The sequence below is a fragment of the Tauraco erythrolophus genome, chromosome 3 (genome assembly GCF_009769465.1).
Source record: "Tauraco erythrolophus isolate bTauEry1 chromosome 3, bTauEry1.pri, whole genome shotgun sequence".
NCBI classification, from domain to species: Eukaryota; Metazoa; Chordata; class Aves; order Musophagiformes; family Musophagidae; genus Tauraco; species Tauraco erythrolophus.
Genome location: NC_141467.1, coordinates 63,890,636 through 63,914,353, shown reverse-complemented (window position 1 = coordinate 63,914,353; position 23,718 = coordinate 63,890,636). Strand labels below are relative to the sequence as shown.

Genomic DNA, 23,718 nt, shown 5'->3' with positions numbered 1-23,718 from the left:
CCTGGTCAGTTCTGTCCATCTTCCATGCTTTCAGAAAATAAGTGGCTGGCAGAAGCTTTAGCTTTGTAAATCATCGCCACTTAAAACAGCATCCGTTTTTGTTCTTCTCAGGATAGGGTACAAATTCCCCTCCTCTGATCCCTTAACAGGGCCGATTTTTACAGCTAAGAGAAACTTACTCCCAGTTGTAATGCAGCTGAGGCTGCTATAGAAAAACAGGCTTTTCTCCCATCTCATCTCAAGCAATTGGGTTCTGCAGAGTTGCCAGTTCCAAAAAATCTTCAAGCAGTTAATTCAAGTGAGTACTTTTGCTTGTTCATTCCTTCTTGTGAGCATCTACTTACTGCAAGCCAGTTTTCCCTCAGCATCAACGCAGTGCGGTCCTATGGTTTTACCGTCACGCAACACAATTTTCAAACTGAAACAATGTTTTTGTGTTTTACAAATGCAAACATCACATAATGAACAGTTAATAGTTGAAAGTATGTAAATGGAGAACCCTCTTAAGAATTTAAATAGTGGAAACAATTATGTTGCATTACTTAAAATGATCCTGAACCCATAAGAAAGATTTGAAGTTGGCAACTAGTGCAAATCCTTATCAGTTGTCAGTTCCCCCAGACACAAACAAAAGGTTCCACATGTTTTTTAAACTTTATTTAATCTCAGAACCACTGCTATGTTACACCTGTCAGGCTGAAGTTTATTCACTTCCGATATTAAAGTTCTGACAATAAGAATGGACGACATGAGGGTCCATGTCCCCCAGTGTTGTGTTGCAGTCAGTATTGGTCCAGTAAGACAAAAAGTTTTGCAGTCGTTCCCTGCCCCGCGCTTTTATTTTATTTTTTTTAGACACATGAAGCATGGCCTAGCACTAGTGTCACCCTTTTATCTGCAATTTATATAAATAGGATGAAGGTGGAAACCCAGCTGTTTCCTCATTTGTAGGAAAAGTGACATGAATACTCTGTACTTTAGCAAATAAACACTTAAACACAGGCTTTTGTTTTGTGCTGTTGCAACCCTTTCCATGTGAGGCAAAACATTCCCCCTCTCCGACCAGCACCATAATAAGTACCAAAGCATTTCTAGTTTAGATTTTCGTCAAGATTTCCAAACTGGCAGATTTTATTTTCACACCCTCTTCACAATAGACAAGATGCTTACCATATATTTAGGATTACAAGTTGTCACTAAAAGAAAACTTTACACAACCACTGTACATTTAGGTTGAAAAACTGTCCTTGCATGAAAAATATACCTAGAAATCAAGTGGTAAACAAGAAAAAAATTAAGAAAAGATTATTAATGTTTTTATAATGTGCCATTTCAAATTCGTCAACTCCTCCTCTACCTTTCATTCATACTCTCTTTTTACCTATAGTATTTGTTAAGGCAAACAGCTAATCCATTTCTGAAGAGGTGCTGTGGAAATTGTGGACAAACAGCAAACATTTGGCATTAAAATAGATAGCACGTATGTAGCCTCTAGTAATATACATTAAGCATTTCCCTTGGACTTCAGGATAATGACGGGGAGGATGAACATGCTAACAACGTCAAAAAGGCTTAAAATTTAGCATCCAAGCAATTTCTATTAATGCTTCTGTAGTTTTCAAGCTCTAAGTAGTATAGAATTTATGCAAATGCATTAAAGAATTCTAGCTTGGCAAGTACACCCAAGCAGGTTATTAAACTATATATACAGAAAGTGATAAATACAGAATTAAAAGAGTCCTTCCGCTTCTCTTTATAGCCTTGAAAATTGACAAAAAACTTGAGGACAGCTCTACAATATTAAACATTAGGTAACCGCAGGAGCTGCGAAACCTAACTACACAAACTGATTAAAATACTCAGATGACTTCGTAGTGTTTAATACAATTCAGTTCGTAGTCAAGGGCACAAGACAACATTTAACAAAAATAATCACATCAATTGACCTAGAAATCAAATGTAAATAGATATGAATACAATCTCCAAAATCTGTCTTTAAGTGAACATTAACCATTTATTCAAAGTTATACAAGAATTTGAAGGATAAAGTTGTCTTCTGCAACAGGAAACCAGCTTACAAGTTTCATGTCTCAGTGGAACTGAAGTGGAGGCGAGCGGGGCGGGGGGAGGGAAGGGTGAACAAACAAGTTAGTAGGCCCCATCCAGGCAGCTAGAAAGTAAAAACAGGCTCAACAGCAGCCTCCTCCAGCTTGTTGTCCTCCCTGATTGCCTGCAAGTGTTGCATTAGTAGCAGCATGTTGAGGGCCAATTTTTATGCCATTCGCCTGAAATGAAGTTTAATACACAGTGTAATTATTTTAGAACAGTAATATATACTTGAAAAGACATTTTTTTGTTTTTAGAAGATCGTATAGCAAGTTCTCCTAATGTATGCAATAAATACAGCAAAGTTTAGGGTTTTTTTTAGCAACAAGATGTCCTTGGCGATTAAATATAAAAGACGACGCTTTCTTTCTCATTTAAATTTTATCTCTGTGTAAAACTCTGTACCTTAAGCTCCTAACACAAACACACAGAGCCAAAACTGTTTGAATACTACTTGGCATAAGGCTTTAAAAACACACAGGGTTTGCTAGGAACGTACAACCTCTCCCCTCTCACCAAAACCTCCATTAGTTTAATAGTTTAATATAAAACCTTTCCTCTCTAGACGGCATTTCTTTCTGTGTTGAATCAGCTGTAGAGGCTAAGGGCATACGAGTGTTCTGTGTCATCAATAATTTCTGTGATCCCGAAAGACATGGCTACTTGCCAAGAACCCACACACAGCATAGCTCTTTCATTCATCAAAATCACACTTATATCTTAACCCTCACTCCCTCAAGTGGATTTTACCTAAAAATACAGCACTTTGAGAAAAGTAATACAGTAGCTTCAGAAATTAAGCTCTTAAGGAAACTTTGCGTCACAGTAAATCTCAGATTTATAGCGCTTGGCAGTTGTTCTGCAACAGTAGTAGCCTTGGGGTTTCTGGCACTAGCTCAGTATTGACAGCAGCTGATGTGGTTTCTTTTCGCTCTTTGACTCCTCTTTAATAAAAAGCATGCCCTATGGCTCATTGGTTTTGCCCCCTCTGGGCTGATAGCAACTTCTTGAGGAATCAAGGAGCCAGACTTGGCATAAAGCCAAATAAATAGCACGGACTGTTGGCTCTTGACAGCATATTGCAATCAAAGCTCCGTAAGGCACAGTAAAGCAGTCAGCTACTATATGAAACTCGACAGATACAACGAGCAATGCTTTTTCAGACACTCTGATTACTGTCCAATTTATATCGCACTGCTGAGTGCGGCTTCTTCGGGAAAAACGTTAAAGAAAATGTTAAGTTTTTCATCACTAAACTGAATTTAGAAAGTGTTTCACCAGAACACTGTATATATATACACACACACTTTCCAGTCAGAATTAGCGTCTCTGAGGATTACTATTCAAGTCTTAGCTACAAGTTTCCTACTTTGCATACTAAAGTTTCTCATTATTTCCTCTCTAAAGTCATAAGAGCACTATTTTTAATAGTCTAAATTTTCTCATGATGAAATACATCAAGCAGAAAGAGGTGAAGCTGCTTAATTGAGTTCTGCCAATTCCCTCACTACTCTTTGAACAATTTTGCAAGGACTATAACGCTTAAGAGAAGCGTGAGACTGACAGTTCCAGACAGAGAATGCATCTATTCACAGGACAGATACTGAACAGAAAGTGGCCGTGCAGATTTTCACATGTGGTTTCTTCACTAAGTGCCTCGGCAACAATGTTTAGGGACATGCAGAATGAAAAAAAAAAAGAAAACCTTAAGCAGCAGAGAGGACTGACCACACTGGCAAATTTAAACTTTATGTGACTTTGTATGCAAATGTTAACTGAGAGCTTATACAATCATAACGTTTCTATATGATTGTAGTTTGTTTTTTTTTTCACTACCACTGAATTTGTATCTGCTCTTCCTATGGCCTGAACCTCTGTCCTAACTGCTCAACATTTTCAACAGCACAATTATTTCACAATTCAAGAGAGACATTACAGGTCTTTCTAGGCTCTTGCATTACAAAAGTGCTCCCTGCTCCACCTCCCCACCCCCACCCCAAACAAGCCAAGAGACAGGCTCTGATAATCTGTAATTTCAGTAATGTGCATAGGCAAAATGGCTAATCTTTTATTCCCTACAGAATCCAGCCACCTAAACCAGGAACATTTCAAAAGTCTTTTATGTAACTCTCAAAGCAATCCCTCCCCTACACTGGACAGCTCATGGAGTGCATCTGGCATATCAACATGGTCTCCCATTTACATAGTGGAAAATTATCTTTGAAAACAGATGACACCATATGGAGAAGTGGATGAAAGTGGATTTTCTTCTCTTTTGGGGATTTATATTATTTTGTGATGCTTCATGGATGGATAGGGTCACTTATTTTAATCCATTTTTATCACAATGGCAGACAGTTCTATATCCAAATGGAACAGACAAATATTTTACTGTCCAGCCTTCCAGGGAAGGTGAATTTTGTACATTTGAAACCCAAACAGTGTTCAGGGTACTAAAAGTTACCTCATTATTAATGTCAAAAACTCCTTCCTGGATCTTCTCGTAGATCTCCTTCGCAGTGTTAATAAATGCCTAAAACAGAGGGAAAAAAACAAACACAATGAATGCGATATCCTTTGAGGTAAGATGCACTAATTGGAGTCCAATCTCATGTGCAGTTGTTTCAGCAAGACTTTTCTTCCTGACCTCATCAGGAACAGGTATGACAGCAGCATCCTATAACCTACCCTGAAGTAGCAATGGATCACGCATTGTTTACAAAAACAGTGGCATTTTCATAACATCTGTATTCTACAATCTGTTGTCCAGTAATTACAGGGAAAAAGTGGTTTTTAAGATACATAAATTACTTTTAAATTATTTATTTCTGACCCTTATGGATAGATTGTGTGGCAGATGGTTTCCCCTACCCTTAATATCTTTGTAATAGGCCACTCTAGATTAGAGTGCTTAGCAACATAAAACCACAGGGTACTTACAATGATGATGTAAGGATGCTGTCTGCTGGATGAAACCTTATGCTATCATTTAATATTCACCTAATTTTAAGAACGTATTCTGTTTAATTAATCTTGCACACGACAGGCAATAGACATCTTAATAGCAGAAAGAAGAGGCCCCAGGTTTTACTATGATTTCTGAAAACCTATTGTTTTAATTCAGAGAAAAGACTTTGACGTTCTAGTCTGAAAAAGCGAATGATATAGATGTTTTTGGTTCAAGTTTACAATCGATGATTACATTTTTCATCTCTCATTTAACTGTATAGGTCAAGTAATGCCCAAAATAGTGTGTAATTTAAGAGGTGATTAACAGCAGCTAATAATCGTAATCAATATCAAACATATAGTTCTTTTTGTTTTAAAATGCCAACACCATGCAATCATACAAGATATGTTATCTTCTGCACAAGCCTATTACAGCAAATACAGATCTAATTCAAATATAAAAAAGTAAACAGGGTTCATGGAGAGGAACAAATCATACCTTTCCTCATTTCTACACTGGAAGCATTTGACTGCTGAACTTGCCACCAGAGCTTTGTTTCCTAATTAACAGGACTGATATGTTTTCACCTTTAAAGGCCTTACAGCTCCCCAGAGTAATCAATCTACTGCAGCTCAATTACTGCACCAAGCACACACCACAGCCAGCGAAGGAGACTTGAACGACTGCGGCAGGAGCGGAAAGATATGAATATGCATAAACTCTAAGTGGGTGATCGAATCATCACAGAGGGTCATGAGAATTTGCAGCAAAATAATGAGAAGAATTAATCATTGCAGATTCACAAGGCACTTAGAAAGTGAGTTCGTTTTTCAAACACGCGTTAGAGTTGAGGAGAAAAATTGGCTTTTGGCCAACTATGAATTGATTCAAATTCCTCAGAAATTGAAGTTTCCAAGGTAAGAAAAAAAATCAAACTTATCTTAGTTTCCAATAACATACTAATTATTGTAATGGCCTCATACATGGGCTACTGAAAGGTGTAAGTCAAAAACTTTGGAAATTCACACAGCTGGAATCTGTGATGATGCTTGCTTCTATTTTAGTAGGACATTAAACAGAACTTGAAGTCTTAAAAACGTGTTATGATAACTTCATGTAAACAAGCACTTAACAATTGGCACTTCTAACAGTTCTAGATGATGTTGGCTATGTACGCCTAGGCTCTTAGAATTAATGTCATGAGAATTACATTAGATCTATAAAAACTACTTTAGATCAACAAAAGCAGAATTTTAAGACTACAAACTCCAAACTAACACAACTGAGTATAAAATATCTTCTGGATGCTACACTCAAGAACCGTTCACCACAGTAACACATCTATCCTCACGAAACACAGTGAAATGCACTGGAAAATACTGTGTTTTAACAAGACTCCATGCCCCCTCCCTTCAACACAATTATTACACATGCACTGTACAAAGCAAAAAAGCATACCGAGTTCAGTACTGTTTAATATTAAACATATTGCCTGAGAAACCGTTCATTTAAAAAATCCAAAAGTATTCCATTCACCTCAGTTCTGTCATTTCGGTTGTCTTGAAAAGACTAATCTGACTACCACATTTGTATCGGCGATTCTGGAGCACCACGTATTAGTGTTAAACCAGCACATACTGTTATTCTGCATGGCAAAATGCCAGGCTGCACTGGGTCACATATAAATAATTTCTATTTGAAAACAATTGTTTCACAACAACATACCACACAATAAATCTACCTTATGTTTTCTTCAGTTGGTATGCATTCTGAAAAATTACTACTAATCAGCCATGAAAAAAGACTTGCATCCCTTGAGACTTCCATTTGTTTCTTGCATCCAAGTTACTTTGAAGCGTAAGTGGACTCGAAATAACCACCTGAGAACTTTACTGAAAACAGCAGTCTACTCGCTTCAAGAATATCATATCTGATTTTGGCATTGCATGCTAGTGCCCCAATCGGCAAGGACAAGAAAGTGAACTCAGTATAAATGACAACTTCTAAAAAAACCAAATCTCTTTTTATACTGCATGTTCTAACTCTTATCTGGAAGATGCAGTACAATATAAACTCTCAATTATTTATGGGCCGTTTATCCTATTTGCAGATTAACTGAGCAAAGGATGCAGAGAAACAGAGCAGTTTCCCCTCAAATCCAGTTTGGATTTATTAGACCATGTGCAGGGGACTGCAAGAACACAGCTGTAGCACTTCACACGCCAACTTGGATCCAGGTGCAGTTTAGCCACTTCCACACAGCACAAGACCTCCACCAGTGAGCCCCCATGGACTCTGCTGGCTGCCTACCAAGCTGACTGCGGTTGCACTCTACATTCCCATAATGCTGCTGTTACTAAAGCACCATACAGAGATACTCAAGTACCTCCACCCCAAATCAGCTCAGGTCCAGGTTTAATTTTCACTACTCAGCCATCTGAAGGATGGCAAGGTCCTAGTACACAGTTCCTCCATTACTCACAAAAGGAAGAGAGAGGGTTTTACCAAAACAGCATGCTAGACTTAAAAATTCTACACTACATTTCAGTAAAATTAAAGAATACAATGTAACATCATGAAAACGTCTACATTTCATGTTAAACTCTTGGCTTTAATCTTTCTAAATCACAAATTAATGATGCTTTCACATATAAGACTACTGAACGTATCTGTACCACAATATTAAAAAAAAAGTTGTATACAAGTTATTCAGTGATTTGTTTTCATGTAGCATGTTTTTCGGTTGTGTTCACATTATAACTAGGTTCTCAAATAACAGTAGTACCCTGCTGAGGAAAATCACATTACCATACAAGTGGGAAAATGAGTCTTGTGAGATGTGATCTGCCTGTTGTGACACACCTGCACCTACTGAAAAGCTAACAAAGGAGGTTTTTGAGTCACAGTACACCAGTAAAATATCACTTTAGATGATTTGTATAAGGAGTTTCCTAGACCATGGGAATCGAGAAGTCTTGTAACAGTCACCTCAGAGAAAACAATCACCAAAACACCACAAAAAACCCAAATAGTATAGATGCTGCATTTAAGATAAATTAATCCTAAAAACACCAAACACAGAATTAAATCAACTTCGACGTACGTTTTATCACACAAAGTAAACAAATAAGGTAGGTTTACTACCCTTGAGACAAAACCAGGAAGAACAAATTCTATACCTGGTAAAAACAATGCAGGAAGTAAGGGAATAAGCTCCTGATACCTCTGTCTTGCACAAGTTGCATGTAGGAGTACTAATAAGCTAAAGGCACCAGAACGCACATTATAGAACAGCTACATTGAGTTTTCTACTTGGCCCATTTCACTTCTTTCGCAGAAAGCTAATGCCATGACGAGTATTTGAGGACTTGGCTTCAAGCTGAACGTAGCAGGCAAAACTTGTAAATGAATCACCAGTACTTTTCAAAACTCAGAATTTACAAGTTCATCTTTGCTTAAAATCAGAACAGGTCAGGTTCTCCGCTGCCAGCCCATGTCACAGGCCGCCCTCTGGTGGCAATACTGAAGTTTAATTTAGTGCTTTGAAAGACAAATCGGGCAGTCACTATTTCTCAACGCTTTCTGAAAATGTAATGAGGAATGCTTAAAGGTTAAATATCTTAAAAATACTAAAGCATGACCCTCGCCTCTGTAGTCAGCCAACACCTAGAATTTATTCCTCCTTCCCGACTTCCTATCTTATCTCTAAGCAGCAAGATATAGTAAAGATTACTCTAGTATTAAAGAATGCACCTGGAAACAGTAACAACATGGTCCACAAATGGATTTACCCCTAGAGCATTCGCCATCCCAGTGTGTAAATGGTGCTGGATGGCTGCTTAATGGAGTGATACCCCAAAGCTCTGAGCAGCTGTTTCACACTCAGTAAGACAATACTTTTCACAACTAAATGAACCTTCAGAAAGAAGCCTAGGATACTAAAAGGGCTACAGAAGGGATAATTATCAAGCAGTAGGAAGGTGATGTACAATGAACCTACACCTCAGAAAGCACCCCAACACATCTGTAGCCTTATTTTTGAAGTAAAAGTGCACAGGCACAAAACAGAACTTGACAGCAATTTGCTTGTATGTACCCACTGAAGTGATATCCTTCTGACAAATTTGTCAGGAAGATGCACATTACTAGAGCTCAAAGAGTCTCCAAGTTCTGCAGCTGCTCTTGAATAGTTACAAAGAACAGAGCACCTGAGGAAAAAAAAAAAGATAAAAAAAACTCAGAACTCAGGATCCATCTCTCCAGCAGAATCCACAGCTCAGGCAGGCAGTCATAGCATATTTTTCATGCTTTTCTATAAAGCCTGAAACCCTCGATTAACGGAGACTTTTTATTCTGATTATACCTCGGGATGTCCAGAAGCCTGAAGAACCATGGCAGAGCCAGCGTTCCTTACCGCACAGCTGGGGTACAGTCCAAGGGTTTGCACGAGGAGGTAAAAGCTGTGAATTTTCACTGGAGCCAGGTGTCCTGCTCCTTCTCTTTTCCACAGCTAACCCAACGTGAGCTTCACCTCTATTTTCTCATGGAGGAAACCGGCTAAAGTGCCAGCTTCACACAGCTGAAAGGTTACAGAATTTCTAAGAATTTGAAGGAATACTGGTTTTGATACACGTTAAGATAAACCTAACTTGAAGGTTTTTTTAAGGACTCTCACGAACTAAAAATCCTGCTCTTTTGCAAGTTCTAGTCAGAGTACATCTTGTGCATCATTTTACCTTACTACGAAAACTATTAACATCCTAGGATTTTCAAGTTTTATTAACTAAATCCCTGCTAACAATATTATCAGGTCAAAAAAACCCGTTTACCAGCAATTAGTTGTGTCTCAGGAGGATGCGGAGGGGAAATAAAACACACTTCTAAAAATCAGTTCAAATGTGGAAGCTGCTAAGAATCTCATCTTTCCATGAGATTTTCATTTTTACCCTTCAGAATATTACAAATGCCATGTTCCTTCCTTTATGCGTGACCGAATAGTACTGCTGTTGAAGCTACAAGGGTTTTGAATATTCATTATCCATTTAAGCAAAAGTATGAAAGAAGTTGCCTGAAAAGAAAATTAAGTTACAGCTGAAAAAAACCCTCACTGAATGACCATTCAGCTACATGTAGCAGAAGTGCTCCATTGCTCAGTCAAAACCATTAGTCTATTCAGATTTAATCCTAAATAATTAATCCATTATTGCATTCTATTTATGTGCAGACAACTTGGTATAACAAAGACAATACTCTTAAGAGGAAAGCTTGGCGTAGGGCTGTATAATCCCCTCCATATGGGAAACGACTTACTAAAACCAACTCCCACACCAGGAGTCAGTGATACAGTAGTACAGGTCAAGGGAGATCAGCTTCTTAACAGCAATGGTGTCTAGTACTGGTTTGGCCAGTATCTAGAGAATTATTTTGCTTAAGGTTGATCACAATAATCATTGTTAAAAACAGCAGTCTGGAGTGCAAGACAAATGCACAAAGTTATCACAGCTTCCCAACTCAGAAGGACTACAAAGATGTCGTGAGGTTCTGCAGGAAGAAAATCAGAAGAGCCAAAGCCCAATTATAACTTAATCAGGCTACTGCCGTAAAAGACCCTAAAAAAATGTTTCTGTAGCTACCCTAGCAACAAAAGGAGGGCTAAGGAGAATCTCTGTTCTTTATTTGATGGGGGGGAAAACAGTGACAAAGATGAGGAAGAGGCTGAGGTACTTAATGCCTTCTGTGCCTCGGTCTTTAACAGTAAAATCAGTTGTTCTCCAGGTACCAGCCCCCTGAGCTGGAAGACAGGGAGCAGAATGAAGCCCCCATAATCCAAGGGGAAATGGTTAATGACCTGCTACACCACTTAGACACACACAAGTCTATGGGGCTGGTTGGAATCCACCCAAGGGTACTGAGGGAGCTGGCAGAAGTGCTCACTAAGCCACTTTCCATCATGTATCAGCAGTCCTGGCTAACCAGGGAGGTCTCAAGTTGACTAGAAGTTAGCAAATGTGATGCTCGTCTACAAGAAGGGCCAGAAGAAGGATCTGGGGAACTACAGGCCTGTCAGTCTGACTTTGGTGCCGGGGAAGATGATGGAGTAGATCATCCTGAGTGCCATCATGCAGCAGGCACAGGACAACCAGGCAACCATGCCCAGTCAGCATGGACGTATGAAAGACAGGTCCTGCTTGCCTAACCCGATCTCCTGCTATGACACGGTGACCTGCTTAGTGGATGACAGAAAGGCTGTGGATGTTGTCCATCTAGACTTTAGTAAAGCCTTTGACCCTGTTTCCTGTAGCATTCTCCTGGAGAAACTGACTGCTCATGGCTTGGACAGGTCTCCTCTTCACTGGGTTAAAAGGATGGCCAGGCCCAAAGCATTGGAACAGGCTGCTCAGGGAACTGGTTGAGTCACCATCCCCAGAGGTATTTAAAAGATGTTTAGATGTGGTACTTAGGGACATAGTTTAGACTTGGCAGTGTTAAGTTTACAGTTGATGATCTTAAGGTCTTTCCAACATAAACAATTCTACGATTCTGTGATTCCCAAATGCAGTTAGGTATCTTTACTTCTTTAGAATCAGTGTATATAAATGGAATCAAACATAAGTACTCTAGGAGACTGCATGATCACCCTGAGTTCATGCAGATGATTCCATTCTGCCCCTACAAGTGTTAGGCACTGCCCAAGCAGAAACTGCTCAGCAAACTATGAACTGCACATTTCAGATAAGACTACAATTAACAGGCATATGCTGTTGCTACCTACCAATGAGAAAACAAATCTGATAAAATTGTTAATGCCTCTTGCAAATGAGAAAAAAAATCTTAAGTATTATGTGTAATTTTAATGCACGGTAGGAAAGTGACTGACATTGTGATTAAAACAAGTGCAAACATGCCTGAGGTTTGGACTTCAGACTTAAACTTATACAACTGAAAAGTGTACTGATAGGCACCACAGTGTTTTCTTCAGGGAAAAAAAAAAATAAAAGTAGCACTGAAATCTGCAAACAGGACTTCAGAGCATACACCCTTCCATCCACAATTCAAAAAAGTAGAACAGATATGATAACCGATATTCTACCAGTTAACACTAGATTCCTTGCAGCCTGAATTGAAAAGAAGTTCAAAGTTTCAGGTCAAATTTAACGATGCGTTCTACTGAGAGAAAACCAACAGCCAAGCTTAGGGTGTACATTACTAAACACCTCCAAAATAGTCAAGATTTTTTTTTAAAAACAGAATTGTAAAGACAGATATGCACTAGTGATACAGCTTAAAAATCTCTGAAGAAAAGCACAAAAAATCAGTTATGTTTTGATAGCTGGCTATCTATCTTGATAGCTTTAGGCAGAGGCTAAAAGGAAGTCAACAACAAAAAAACCTGTTTAAATAAATACGATACCACTGCAGCAACCAGTAAAACTGGCCCTGCATGGCAGTCAAAGTGTAACCCTGTGCTTAACGTCCCGTCGTCCGTCCCCCTCAATAATTCTTTTACCCTCCCAATGATTCAGAAACTCTTCTCGCCCAATCCAAATCCATATTTAACACAATGATTTAACTCTGCGCCACACTGAATTCTTAGAAGCCTTCACAGAAACTACAAAGGAAGCGCCTAAATCTACTTCCTGCTCCCAACTATCAATGACTTATTGTGCAAACAGGGTATAAGGCAAACAGCCTTGCACAAGATGAAGAGCTAACAAGATATTCTCCACCGCTAAACATTTTATTCAACATGTAGGTTACAACACATAATCCTGAAGAACATAATGAATATTTTCAAATTGTCTAAGATCCAAGCACTGAACAGAACAGGTCAATGCACTGCTACAGCTAGAGATTGGCCAAGGCATTACACGGTGGTGGAAATCAGGTTTAAACAAGGAAAACAACGTAAATTCATGACAGAAACTGATTTGTTCATGTAAAGAAACTGCTAAAGACTCCACCATTAGCTTGCAAATATCTACAACAGACATCACACAAAGGAAGATAAAGTTGGCTCAGAAACAATCTCAAACTGATCAAAACAAAGTCTAGAGGCTTATGTTGTCACTTCTGACAGAGAAACATATATTTTCAACTAGAGAGATGAAAAAAATCCATTAGGAAAAAAGTCTCCTCTGGCCATTTAACTGCTTCCAGTGCAACACAGGAGACATACAGCCATGTGCTGCTGTGCTTCAGTGTTACATCCGCGTGAAATGCAAGCAGCCTGGCACTGACTAGGACCACAAGACTTTTATGGCTGTTTGTGCTTGATGATGCCGATCTGCCTGTTAACGCATGTAGCACCACCAGTTTGTAATGCCACACTGCCCCTCCTGAATTCCCCAGTGACAAGAACGTGGTATTCAGCGTACAAAAGCCACACAGATACTAGCCCTGTTGCTGCAGGGCCAGGTATTAATCTGGATGTAGACTACGGACAGTGAAGTTAAGAAGTGTGTGCCAGATCTTGAACCAGACCCTGCAGAAACGCTCACGTGGTGAGCAGCCCAAGATTCTCAAGGTGATAGCACAGACTCGATAGTATACAAGGCAATGCCCCCAACAAAGTAGCTGTTCAGAAAAATGTGGAATGTGGTGAGATAGCACACTAACTGTGTGGGACTGAGAACAATACAGTAACCTGTACAGCTAACAGTGTCTTGAGAATAATAAAAGTGGATAAAAAGCACTTGCTATAGAGTTTCTTTGTGAGACTTCCCGATGTCAACCAAAAGGTACATGAGAATTAATCCATCTTCTATAGAGATATCTATAACTGCAGTGTGAGCGGTTCAGAAAAAAGAGACTGTTATAATCTTGCTTTTTTACAAAGCAGAGTCATTTACTTCAGAACACTTCTGAAATTATTTTTTCCACGAAGAACTATCTCAGAAGGTTTTAACTGTCTGAGAAGTTTCCTTTACTACTTCAGAAATTACTGATACAAGCAGCCATCCTAAAGAACCAAAGATGATGATTTTACTCTATTTTCTATACTAAAAACATGCATAAAAGCATTTTTGTTAAAATAAATAAATAAAATTCTGGCAACTAGTACTTTGAGCAGCCTTTTATGTTTATAATGAGATAGACTGCTTCCACTTACTGAAGTAGGCTACAGAAGACTACAGGATTCAAATGATTTGAGGAAGGGCTTCTGTGAACAATCTAAGATTATTATTTCTAAACCCTTAACAGTCTTGATTCTTTTGCCATGAGTATTTTTGCCTTAGATCCCAAAAGTAAAGTTTGAGAACTAGTTCTGTAATGAAACAAATCATTTAATCCACAAAACATGTTTGGCCAGGAAAAATGGATATTCTTCCTAATTATACTTTGGACAGATATCTCCAAGTGTCATCTAACTATTTCTCTCAAATGGCTGGAAGAATAGTTTAAGGCCTATTACTGGATACTGTGTCACTTCTTTGTTGTCATTTTTTTCCTGACACTTACTTTACTTCCTTCAATACCCAGAAATACACTTCCACTACTACTTTGTTTCATGTAGCAACCACTACACATTGCAACACGGGCGCAAACGCAGCAGGCCAAGGCTTTATTAGTCAACTACAAGATTTCAGTATGGTAAAATCCCTCTTTTGGGAAAGCAAGGAGGAATCAAGACACCAGTTGTTACCTAGCAATGTTCTAGCCTGTTACACGCATGCATTTCCATAGTACACATGCATGTGTCTTTCTCCAAGACACCCCTTTTGAGAATATTTCCTGTTGGTGGGTTAGACAGAGAGAACGCTGAAAACTGAATTAAAAATGAATCTTAAACCTTAGTTTTATCATTCTATAAGACTTTGTTAATACAAGGCACAGAAGAGAACAGAGGCCTAAATGGGGCACATAATTCTTAGATGTTTCTGAAGCTGTATTCATGTAAACTTTTGTTTGCCTAAGTCTTAGCTGTTGGCTAGTCCGAATCTACATCTATCATTTTGCTCTGGAGCTCTATCCTCTCAAGTAAAATCACCTGCTCTTTCAACACTGCTGATGCTGCAAACGTGTTCATTGTTAAAGATTTCTACAGGTATCCTGGCACTGTAATGGTTAACTACATAACCCATGCATGATACGCTACAGTCATCAGTGATTTATCAGCATGGATTAAAACGCTGCTGCGTAAGTAAGGGGATATTCCTTCCCCTCCAAACCCCACACCTTTTCTCCCCTCAGCCTCCAATAACCTCCACACAATTAGAGTCTCTTTGACTTCAGTAGTTCTATCTAAAAACTCTAGTACTTTTGGAAAAGACGAGCATCCCGACACTCAAACACATAAAAAGTATTTTCACAATTTATCTGAAACCTTAAGCAAGTAGGAGAAGGTGTCTGCTTCAACGCTTTTAACACAAATACGTTTTAAAACATCTGATACACTGTATAATCCAGATGCAAATTCAGAGATTTGCAATGTCCAGCTTCTTAGATCCAGTGTATTTCCACCAATGCAAAAATTTAACAGTATTACTTTCTCAGCCCTTAGTTTCCCAAAGAAGCCAGTAAAAACATTCTCCACTGCCACCACATAAGATAACATTTGTAGACACAGGGCTACAGATGTCTTCTGCTTAAAATTTAATCTAATTTTAGCTGAATTACCTCAAATGTTCTTCTTCCTGTTTAGTTTCTACATCCTCAGGCAGTCACAAAACTATCGTTTCTTTCCAGTCCTGAAGTCAAGTACTGAAGGCTTGCTAGATTTGCCTCTGTTTTGCACACTTCTTGTTCTTTCCTCAAATATTGCCCATTCCACATGATTTCCTTTCTCGTTCCCTTCTATTTTTTTGATATGGAAAAGTCCAGAATCAGCATTAAAATGAAAATGGTCTCTCTTGTCCACAAAGTAGTCATCTTTCACCTACCATGCCTAGTATTTCTCCTTGCTTATTTTTACTGGCTCAAAGATTAAGACTTTGCTCCTTCAGCTGTAACTATTCTAGATCATGCCACCTCTTTTAGAGTTGACTGAGAATATAACTTACGGGGTGCATTTGATTGTCACTAAAAAGTATTATATCCTAAAGCTTTTCAATGAGAAATAGAAAGTTAGAACACTTAAGTTCTTTGAAGTAGCAAAGATTGAAAAACTTATTCAAATACGTAGCAGATTACAGCAACCAAGATAATGACCTCTTCAGCAGCTCTGTATAGGACAGAAAAAAATTGTGTGTGTGAATTGCAGCAAAGAAGATTTGTGTTAGGTAGCCAAGGGCAAAGATCACAACAACACAAATATCGAAGCACTGCAACAGATTGCTCTGAAGATCCTGTGTAATATTAGAGGTCTGTAGAACAGATTAGATTGACATCTGCCAAGGATACCAATAGCTTGGCTTGCTTTAGACTAGCAAATCTATTCTAGTCTTACTTTTTAGATTTCAGGGCAGACAGAAGCACCCGCTTCTCTGATCAAATATTTAAATAAAACCCCACAAGTGTATTACTTACTAGAGTCTTAACAATATAATTAGTGCTATGAAATCAGGCACAACATAGACATTGTCTTTCTCATAATCTAAACAAAAGAGCAGTTAATTCAACTTAAGGAATTCAAAACCTAGAGGAATAGTATCTGTACAAATAACGAAGTGCAATTAAAAACAACTGCTTTACTAAAATACCAGTGTTCAAAGTTACCTCCTCTACATTGGAAGCAGTTTTGGCAGATGTCTCCATAAAGATAAGTCCATGCTCTCGTGCAAATGCTTCACCTTCCTCTTTCTTGACTTCTCGTCTAGATTCTAAATCACTAACATGGGAAAAAAAAATAAGTTAGCTATATCATCTAACCTGTCCACATAAATATTATTCTTCAGAGACATGCTTATAAGCCAAGAGCTCCCATTAGAACTTATGTACAGATGAGTATCTATTCAAGCCCTTCCATAAATGGAATTGCTGTAAGCCTTGCACTTACAGTATACAGAGTAGCCACAGACATCACACTTGCTTGAGCTACCAGTCCTAGCTGAAATAGATCTTATCAAAGACTTATGAAACTGCTTTCAACAGGATGCGTGTATATTTATTTAGCTATTCCTTGAATGTAAACTTTGGACATTGCCATTTTAGGTAAACATCAGTCTTTTCTAGTATAATGTTATCTACTGATCCACACTGTAAACCTGATCTGATAAGGGAGTTTTATACACAATTTCTTAATGATATTAAAAATAATTTAAAAAAATAAAATTCCTTTATTCTGTTCAGTAACAAAGCTTCATATAGTCAATTTATGTTCTGATAAGATGACTTAAAAGCAAAAATAAGTTATTTTGAACTATATTAGCTGTTCTCTCCCAACAAGTTACCATTTAGGTTTTGAAACTCCAGGTCTGGCTCTCTAACAGAAGAATCTGAAGTGACTGTTACACAGTTTCTTGTCTCCTGCTTTCCAAGCAGGGTAGATAAAATTTAAATATTACACAAAAGAACAGAAAAAAATGCCTCTTGGCCTGGACAACTAAAGACAAATCTGCTTCTGTAAGTCATATAGACACATAAGCATTTCACTCTTACTTTTTAAATCTTCTTTAGGAACAAAAAGTACACAATTTGTTTTTCTTTGTAGGTATGTTACATCTTGAACAATAACAGTGCTACATTTATACATAAATAATAAATATAACATTTAAATAAAGCTTCATTTAAGTTATGCATGTAAAAATATCCTCTCAGATACACATTTTTAAACTACGTATCATGCAAATACACAGGTTTAATCCGCAGTCAGAATATCAGCAAAAAGTATCATACTGGGCTTCAGTACTGCCATCCTTGTAATTATACATATATGTTAAAAATAAATGATACTCACTGTGGCATCTATTTTGCAGCAAAACAGGTTTTTGTTATTTTTAAAACTACATGCTAGCTCAGATGAGTTACAGAGTCAAGACAATTCAGCACATCATTTAAACATGGAGCATTTGAAGGTAAGGATACAAGAAACGTCTTCTTGACGATCTACTTGAGGATATGGTTTAATGGGGATTAGGGATGGTTGGACTCGATGATGTCTAAGGTCTTTTCCAACCTAGAAATCTATGAATCTATGAAAAACAGTTTTAAAGTTGATGTTCATTATACGCAAGTGTTCCCACTATCTCAGCCTCAGGTTTAAGATATCTTAACGAGATGTTGATTCTCATGTCCCTGAAGTAGCTATGCAACATCGTATTTCTGAACTTGGGCCATGTCTTTATTTGCTACTACCATGCTACCCTCAAAAATAAACTTACTACTCACATCTGAACATATTCTTAAAGAGCTTTAACTGCTTCTACTAACCACAGTTGTCTTCCTCTCTCCATTCCAATAATTCGAAGTATTTGGTCTTACTAGATCGATATAGCTATGTTTTGTTCTGGAAAGAAGATTAAGTAGAGTACTTGTCATGTTTTAACACTAGTATTTGTAATGTTTCCAAAGAACAGCTATTATATTTCAGACTAAATTCTCACTCTTCAAATCCAGCAATAAGTCAGTACTACTAACATGTATCAAGTGCACTTTCGGGACTCATAAGAACAAAATTTATTCCTTCAAAAATACTATGCTAGTACACACATTCTTCCTTCCATCTATCCATCCATTGCTAGTAGTATGCCCTACCATAAGAACTCCTGTAACACACTTTTGGGATAATGCAATGTAATTGAGGGAGTTTTCGTCCCTTCCTTCTCTTTGAAGCTTGAAAGTAATCCCCTTTAAAAAGCTTCTTAAAGAACTTTTACTTCATATGCCACCTTAACCTGTAACTTAAAATACATAAGTATATTGTTTGAATAAAATCTAGTTGCAATTGGGAATCACTGAGCTAGCTGCAAGTAGCTATTATAACATACAATCATGTGATATACTCTGCATCAGCAGAATGCAAGGCAAAAATTCAGTTCAACAGCTAAGAATAACCAGGAATAGTTACAGATGTCAATTAATATGCAAACTTATGTAATAAGCAAACAGTGCACTTTAGTGTTTCTCTCGGTGCCATATTTTTACCCATATAAGCAAAAAAACAGTTGGTCAGGGAAACCACAGGCTTACCAAAGCTGCATTTAATAAAAGAGATTACATTTCTTATTAGTTTGTGAATATTACGCTTATCACTTTCCTCAATTAAGAACGTTGTTGTTAGTTTTCCAGATGATGTGTAGAAATGTGGACAAGCTTCACAATTACTTAACACTTAACATATTTTTCAGGGGGAGGTAGAGGACAAGGGAGGTAGAAGGAGGAAAACAGAAGGAAGAAGGGGGAAGAACAACAAAATAAGAGGTGAACAGGCCAGAGTAGCAAAACCAGACCCTCCTCACCACAAGGCTATTTCTCACTAGTATCTAAGAAATGATCTGGCTGATCATTAAATTTTAAGGGACAAGCATGCACCATTATTTCAACTGGCATCTTTACCTTCAAGAATGCCCCCAACCCCAGCTAAAACATTCATAACATGAAACAGGCACAGAATTTAGAAACATCTCATGTAATGATTAAAGGTACGCACTTTTCACATTTGAGAAAAGTTTTTGAAGAGAATCCTGTAGCATGGGCTTTTTTTTTTTTAAAATGACATTTTCTCTGCTGTGTTTCTTAACCAAAAACTAAAGCACTTTAGAACATTTAAAATTAGGAGTCATTCTCTTTATAAGGGAGAGATCTAGGTGCTTCTAACTGGTGATTCCAGATGTAAAAAAGGTAATGAGAAAAATAATTCATATAACCCATGACTTCATGCATTCACAGTCAATTCTTTTAAAATAAAATTACTTCTAAAAAAGGTACTCTGAACATAAGGTAGTTGATCCATATGTGCTGCACATTTTATTAGTCTAATTAAAAAAGGAAAGGTTTTAGATTCACCACAGAACTACGTCCAGTGGCTGAAAGTAATTTAAATGTAATATACTGCCTACACATAAGAAAAACACAAAAGTTCAAATTCAGAGAAGCTGTAACTTTTATCACTTACAAAATCATAACTGCTTAAATTTTACCTTTTATTTCCAATAAGCATTATAACCATGTTGGAATTGGAATGCTGACGAGCATCTTCTAACCAAGTTGTCAAGTGGTTGAAAGTATCCCTCCTAAGTGTGGAAGAGAATGAAAATTAACAGCATTATTTCAAGAAATCTCCTTCCCATCTGTTAGGCACCTTCTCTACTTGAGTGACCAACTCATTTATTAGTACGCATGCTCCAGGGATAAAAGCTAGTAATCCCTTTGTGAGAGGGAGAATAGGCGAACAAAAATTTAGTAAACAAGGAGCATTTTAATGAACTCTGTCTAAAAAGTAATTGAAAACATGTTTGCTACAAAGAGCAAAGAGGATTCTTATAGCTGTAAGAATTTGTAGTTTTATATACACATAAAATCCGCTGAATGGAATTTTAAAAGTCCCTAACAGCCTCAACTAATTCAAACAGTACAAATAATCACATACTCACATAGCAATATTTGTTCTACTGAAGACAGAAAGTGGTTGACAATTTTCTGTGAGTTTATAAACTGAATAATGAATTCAGGAGCAAAGTATTTTAAAAGTAAAGTACACGAATACGGCATGTTACAGATTTTACAGAATGTGTACACTAAATATTAAATCACATGCTTGTGAAGTGTGTTTAAGATTTCACAAGAATAAAACCTTCTATTTATGAATTAAAGATTCATTCTCTGGAAATCCAATAGAAAGAACATGTTGCTTCCTGATATTTAAAAATAAACTGGGAATAAAAAGGAAAAACGTCTAGGAAATCTCTAGTAACAGTTGTTGCTTAATTCAGCAACGGGACCCAAGATGCACAAAGGGAGCCACACACCCTAATAGGATTTTGGAGCCTGAACCAGCCGCAGTACCCACAGTTTTGCACATCAGTTGTATAGAGACTGTATTCAATACAGCAGGAAAACCGTAGTCACTTCTGAAGAGCTGCTACAAAAATCACACTAAGATCTGTATTTTCCCTACCTCATAAACACAGTAATGGTAGAAGTTTCCTGGTATTTTTATGTAACCAAACTTTGATGTTTTATTATTTTACCCCTTTGCAGAACGGCACTTCAGTAAAAAAATCTGCTATCATTAAAGTTACAGCTCATGGTAATAAAAAACACTAGAAAGGAATTAAAGAAATATTTTAAGGTCTTTCTCAATAAAGGTAATCCAGAGGTCAATTAGCTTATAAAAATATTTTGTTTCATTCTTTGAGACTTGATGCATACTTTTCCTCAACCATTATGCAGAGAAAATTTGAAGTACATAGGTTACACAGACTGTATCTTGATTTTGAGCAGTTAAGAAAAGTTGGCAAAACATTATAAATATCTACACAAAACAGCAAAATAAATTCGACGTTTTAACACCACTATGTATCATAACAATTCTACAAAGACATATAATTGTAATCCAGTTATACCTTCTCAGTATTCTCACCTTGTAATGTCATACACTAGTAAAGCCCCTGCTGCCCCTCTGTAGTATGACCTCGTAATGGAACGGAAGGACTCCTGCCCTGCCTGTAGACGACAAAGTTTCATTATTTCATATATCAAATTTCTTTTTTGGTGCTGAAAACCACACGCTTAGAATCACAGAATCATAGAATTCTACTTTTGAGAGGACAGGGACAAGAAGGAGTATGGAGAGGAAATCAGAGAGGGGACAACTGGGGACAAAGTCTCCAACACCAGACAAGAGAAGGCACATAAGACACCAACTACAGCACAGTGCTGTTTAAAAAAAAAAAAAAAGTCGGAACAAGACCTCTAAACCTTTTTTGGCAATCCCTGACAACCCAATTTACTGAATGGCTTCACAATACATGAATCATTATTAGAGCACAGAATGGACTCCTAGCAACTAAGCTCTGAAGACAAATTTGAAAGGAAGCAAATAACCCAGAGCTTCACATTTGAATTCAATAACCCGCTCCCTGGGGCAGCTGTTGACACTAGAATAAATAAAGCCCATTGTAAATAAATGATGAATGACATCTTTACGCCCACCATCTGCTGGTGTAAAGGTTGTTGGAAGGCCAAGGATGCAGATTTTATCCGTTATATCATAAACTGCAGCCAGCTTTCAACAGTCGTCAGATGGAATTCTTTCAGTAATCATTTTATTATGAAAAAACAGAAAATGGTTCTGAATTCAATTTTACACAATCCTGCTCCACAGTTAATCAATTTCCTCCGTACTTGATAAATAATGCTTGTCAAACAGCTACAGGATGCAAAAGTCATCTTCATACGCACTGGTGAAAAACTTCAGAGATCCTACATAAATTAGACAGTTCCCACAGAAAAGTATTCCATAAAAATCACAGCACTTAAAAGAACATGCTCTGAAGAACACAGTCCTGAAAAACATTCATAGTTGCAGACCTTGAACTCCCCATGCTGATGTTTTTCAGAAGTGCTACCTAGCATCTGACAGTTGTCAGAAGAAACATTTAATATTTAGCAATAACAGAAGTTTTAGCATAATTCAAAGGTAACACAGAACACTATTAAGAAATACTAATATTAATGTTGAAAAAATCCTACATGCAGTAAGATAGTTATCTGCAGAACTCTAGGATATTGCCCTGATTTGAAACCATGAAAAGCAAGAACGAAACATTTATCAAATACAAGGTACCCTTCAGCCCTACCTACAAAATTAGTGTACAGAGAACTTTCTCTTCTCACAGTAACTGTACTTTTCTTAATATAAGGTCTTCTTGAATTCAAGGACAACTTGATCTAGATTCTGTCCTTGAAAAAGAACAGTGATACAACAAGTTTCGGTATGTTCACTCTCAGAAAGCATCCTTATCTTTCAGAATGAGCTACTTCAGTTAAGAAAACACTTCATCTTAGCCTTTTCAGGGGAAAAGTTACAAAAGACTTTTAAATATATTTAACAGTTTCAACACGATTAGAATACACTAGCAGATGCACTTGGCCCAGAGCCCAATTGCATCTTTATGTAAACTGAGTTAACAGAATAGAGATGATCTGCTAGAACGCACCAAGGAATGGCAAACCCCCAAGTTTCTAGAGCAGTTGGTTTGGTTACCTACTCAGAAGCTCCACTAAGCTCTACAACTTTTTGTTGGTGTGGTGACCAGCTCAAGTGCCTGGTAGATGCCTAAAACAAGCAAGTTATTGTTCCTAGTGTATTCCATGTATTGCCTAAAATGATAAATGAAGTGGACTTAGCCTAACACATTAAGATTGCCTGTTTCACCTTCATAAATTCCACTGACACATGAAATTGTTCATCTCCCTGAGTAAATTAATTGTGTTCAACCAAGATTGTCAGAGGTTCTACCACATCTTACAGAAATGTAAGAATTGTGAGTTCTTACAAGAATCACTTACAAAAGTTCGGTATCTAAATCTTGAAAATACCAGAACATTTTTAATTGTGTCTCACTCGTCCATGATGAAATTTAAATACAATTGCTTCCTGAAAGAGAGACTGGGGAAAGGGTGGAAAATGTTACCCCTTATTCACCAAAGAAGATAAGAGTCTTCCATAAAGCAATAATTAATTTGTGCTTACATATACCAATAGACAACACAAATTGAATTCTCTTTCATTCTAAACAGAAGAAAATTGAGTTTCTGCAAAGAAACTCCATGATATTTGT

At 37.5% G+C, this 23,718-nt stretch overlaps 1 protein-coding gene across 2 annotated transcripts in view; it reads right to left on the bottom strand.

The window, feature by feature from the left end:
* Nucleotides 1-851: 851 nt before the first annotated feature.
* The window catches only part of RAB2A (RAB2A, member RAS oncogene family), a 47,267-nt gene continuing 24,400 nt past the window's right edge, over nucleotides 852-23,718 (bottom strand). Inside the window, exons 4-8 of one of the 2 annotated variants that reach the window (XM_086609348.1) lie at nucleotides 21,516-21,598; nucleotides 20,074-20,166; nucleotides 16,712-16,823; nucleotides 4,571-4,639; nucleotides 852-2,285 (exon numbers count right to left, since the gene is read on the bottom strand). In XM_086609348.1, the coding sequence (XP_086465474.1) occupies nucleotides 2,190-2,285; nucleotides 4,571-4,639; nucleotides 16,712-16,823; nucleotides 20,074-20,166; nucleotides 21,516-21,598 (453 nt within the window). In that variant the 3' untranslated portion in view covers nucleotides 852-2,189. Of the gene's footprint in view, nucleotides 2,286-4,570; nucleotides 4,640-9,433; nucleotides 9,636-16,711; nucleotides 16,824-20,073; nucleotides 20,167-21,515; nucleotides 21,599-23,718 lie in introns of those variants that run through there. The other variant, XM_086609349.1, reaches the window with a different exon arrangement.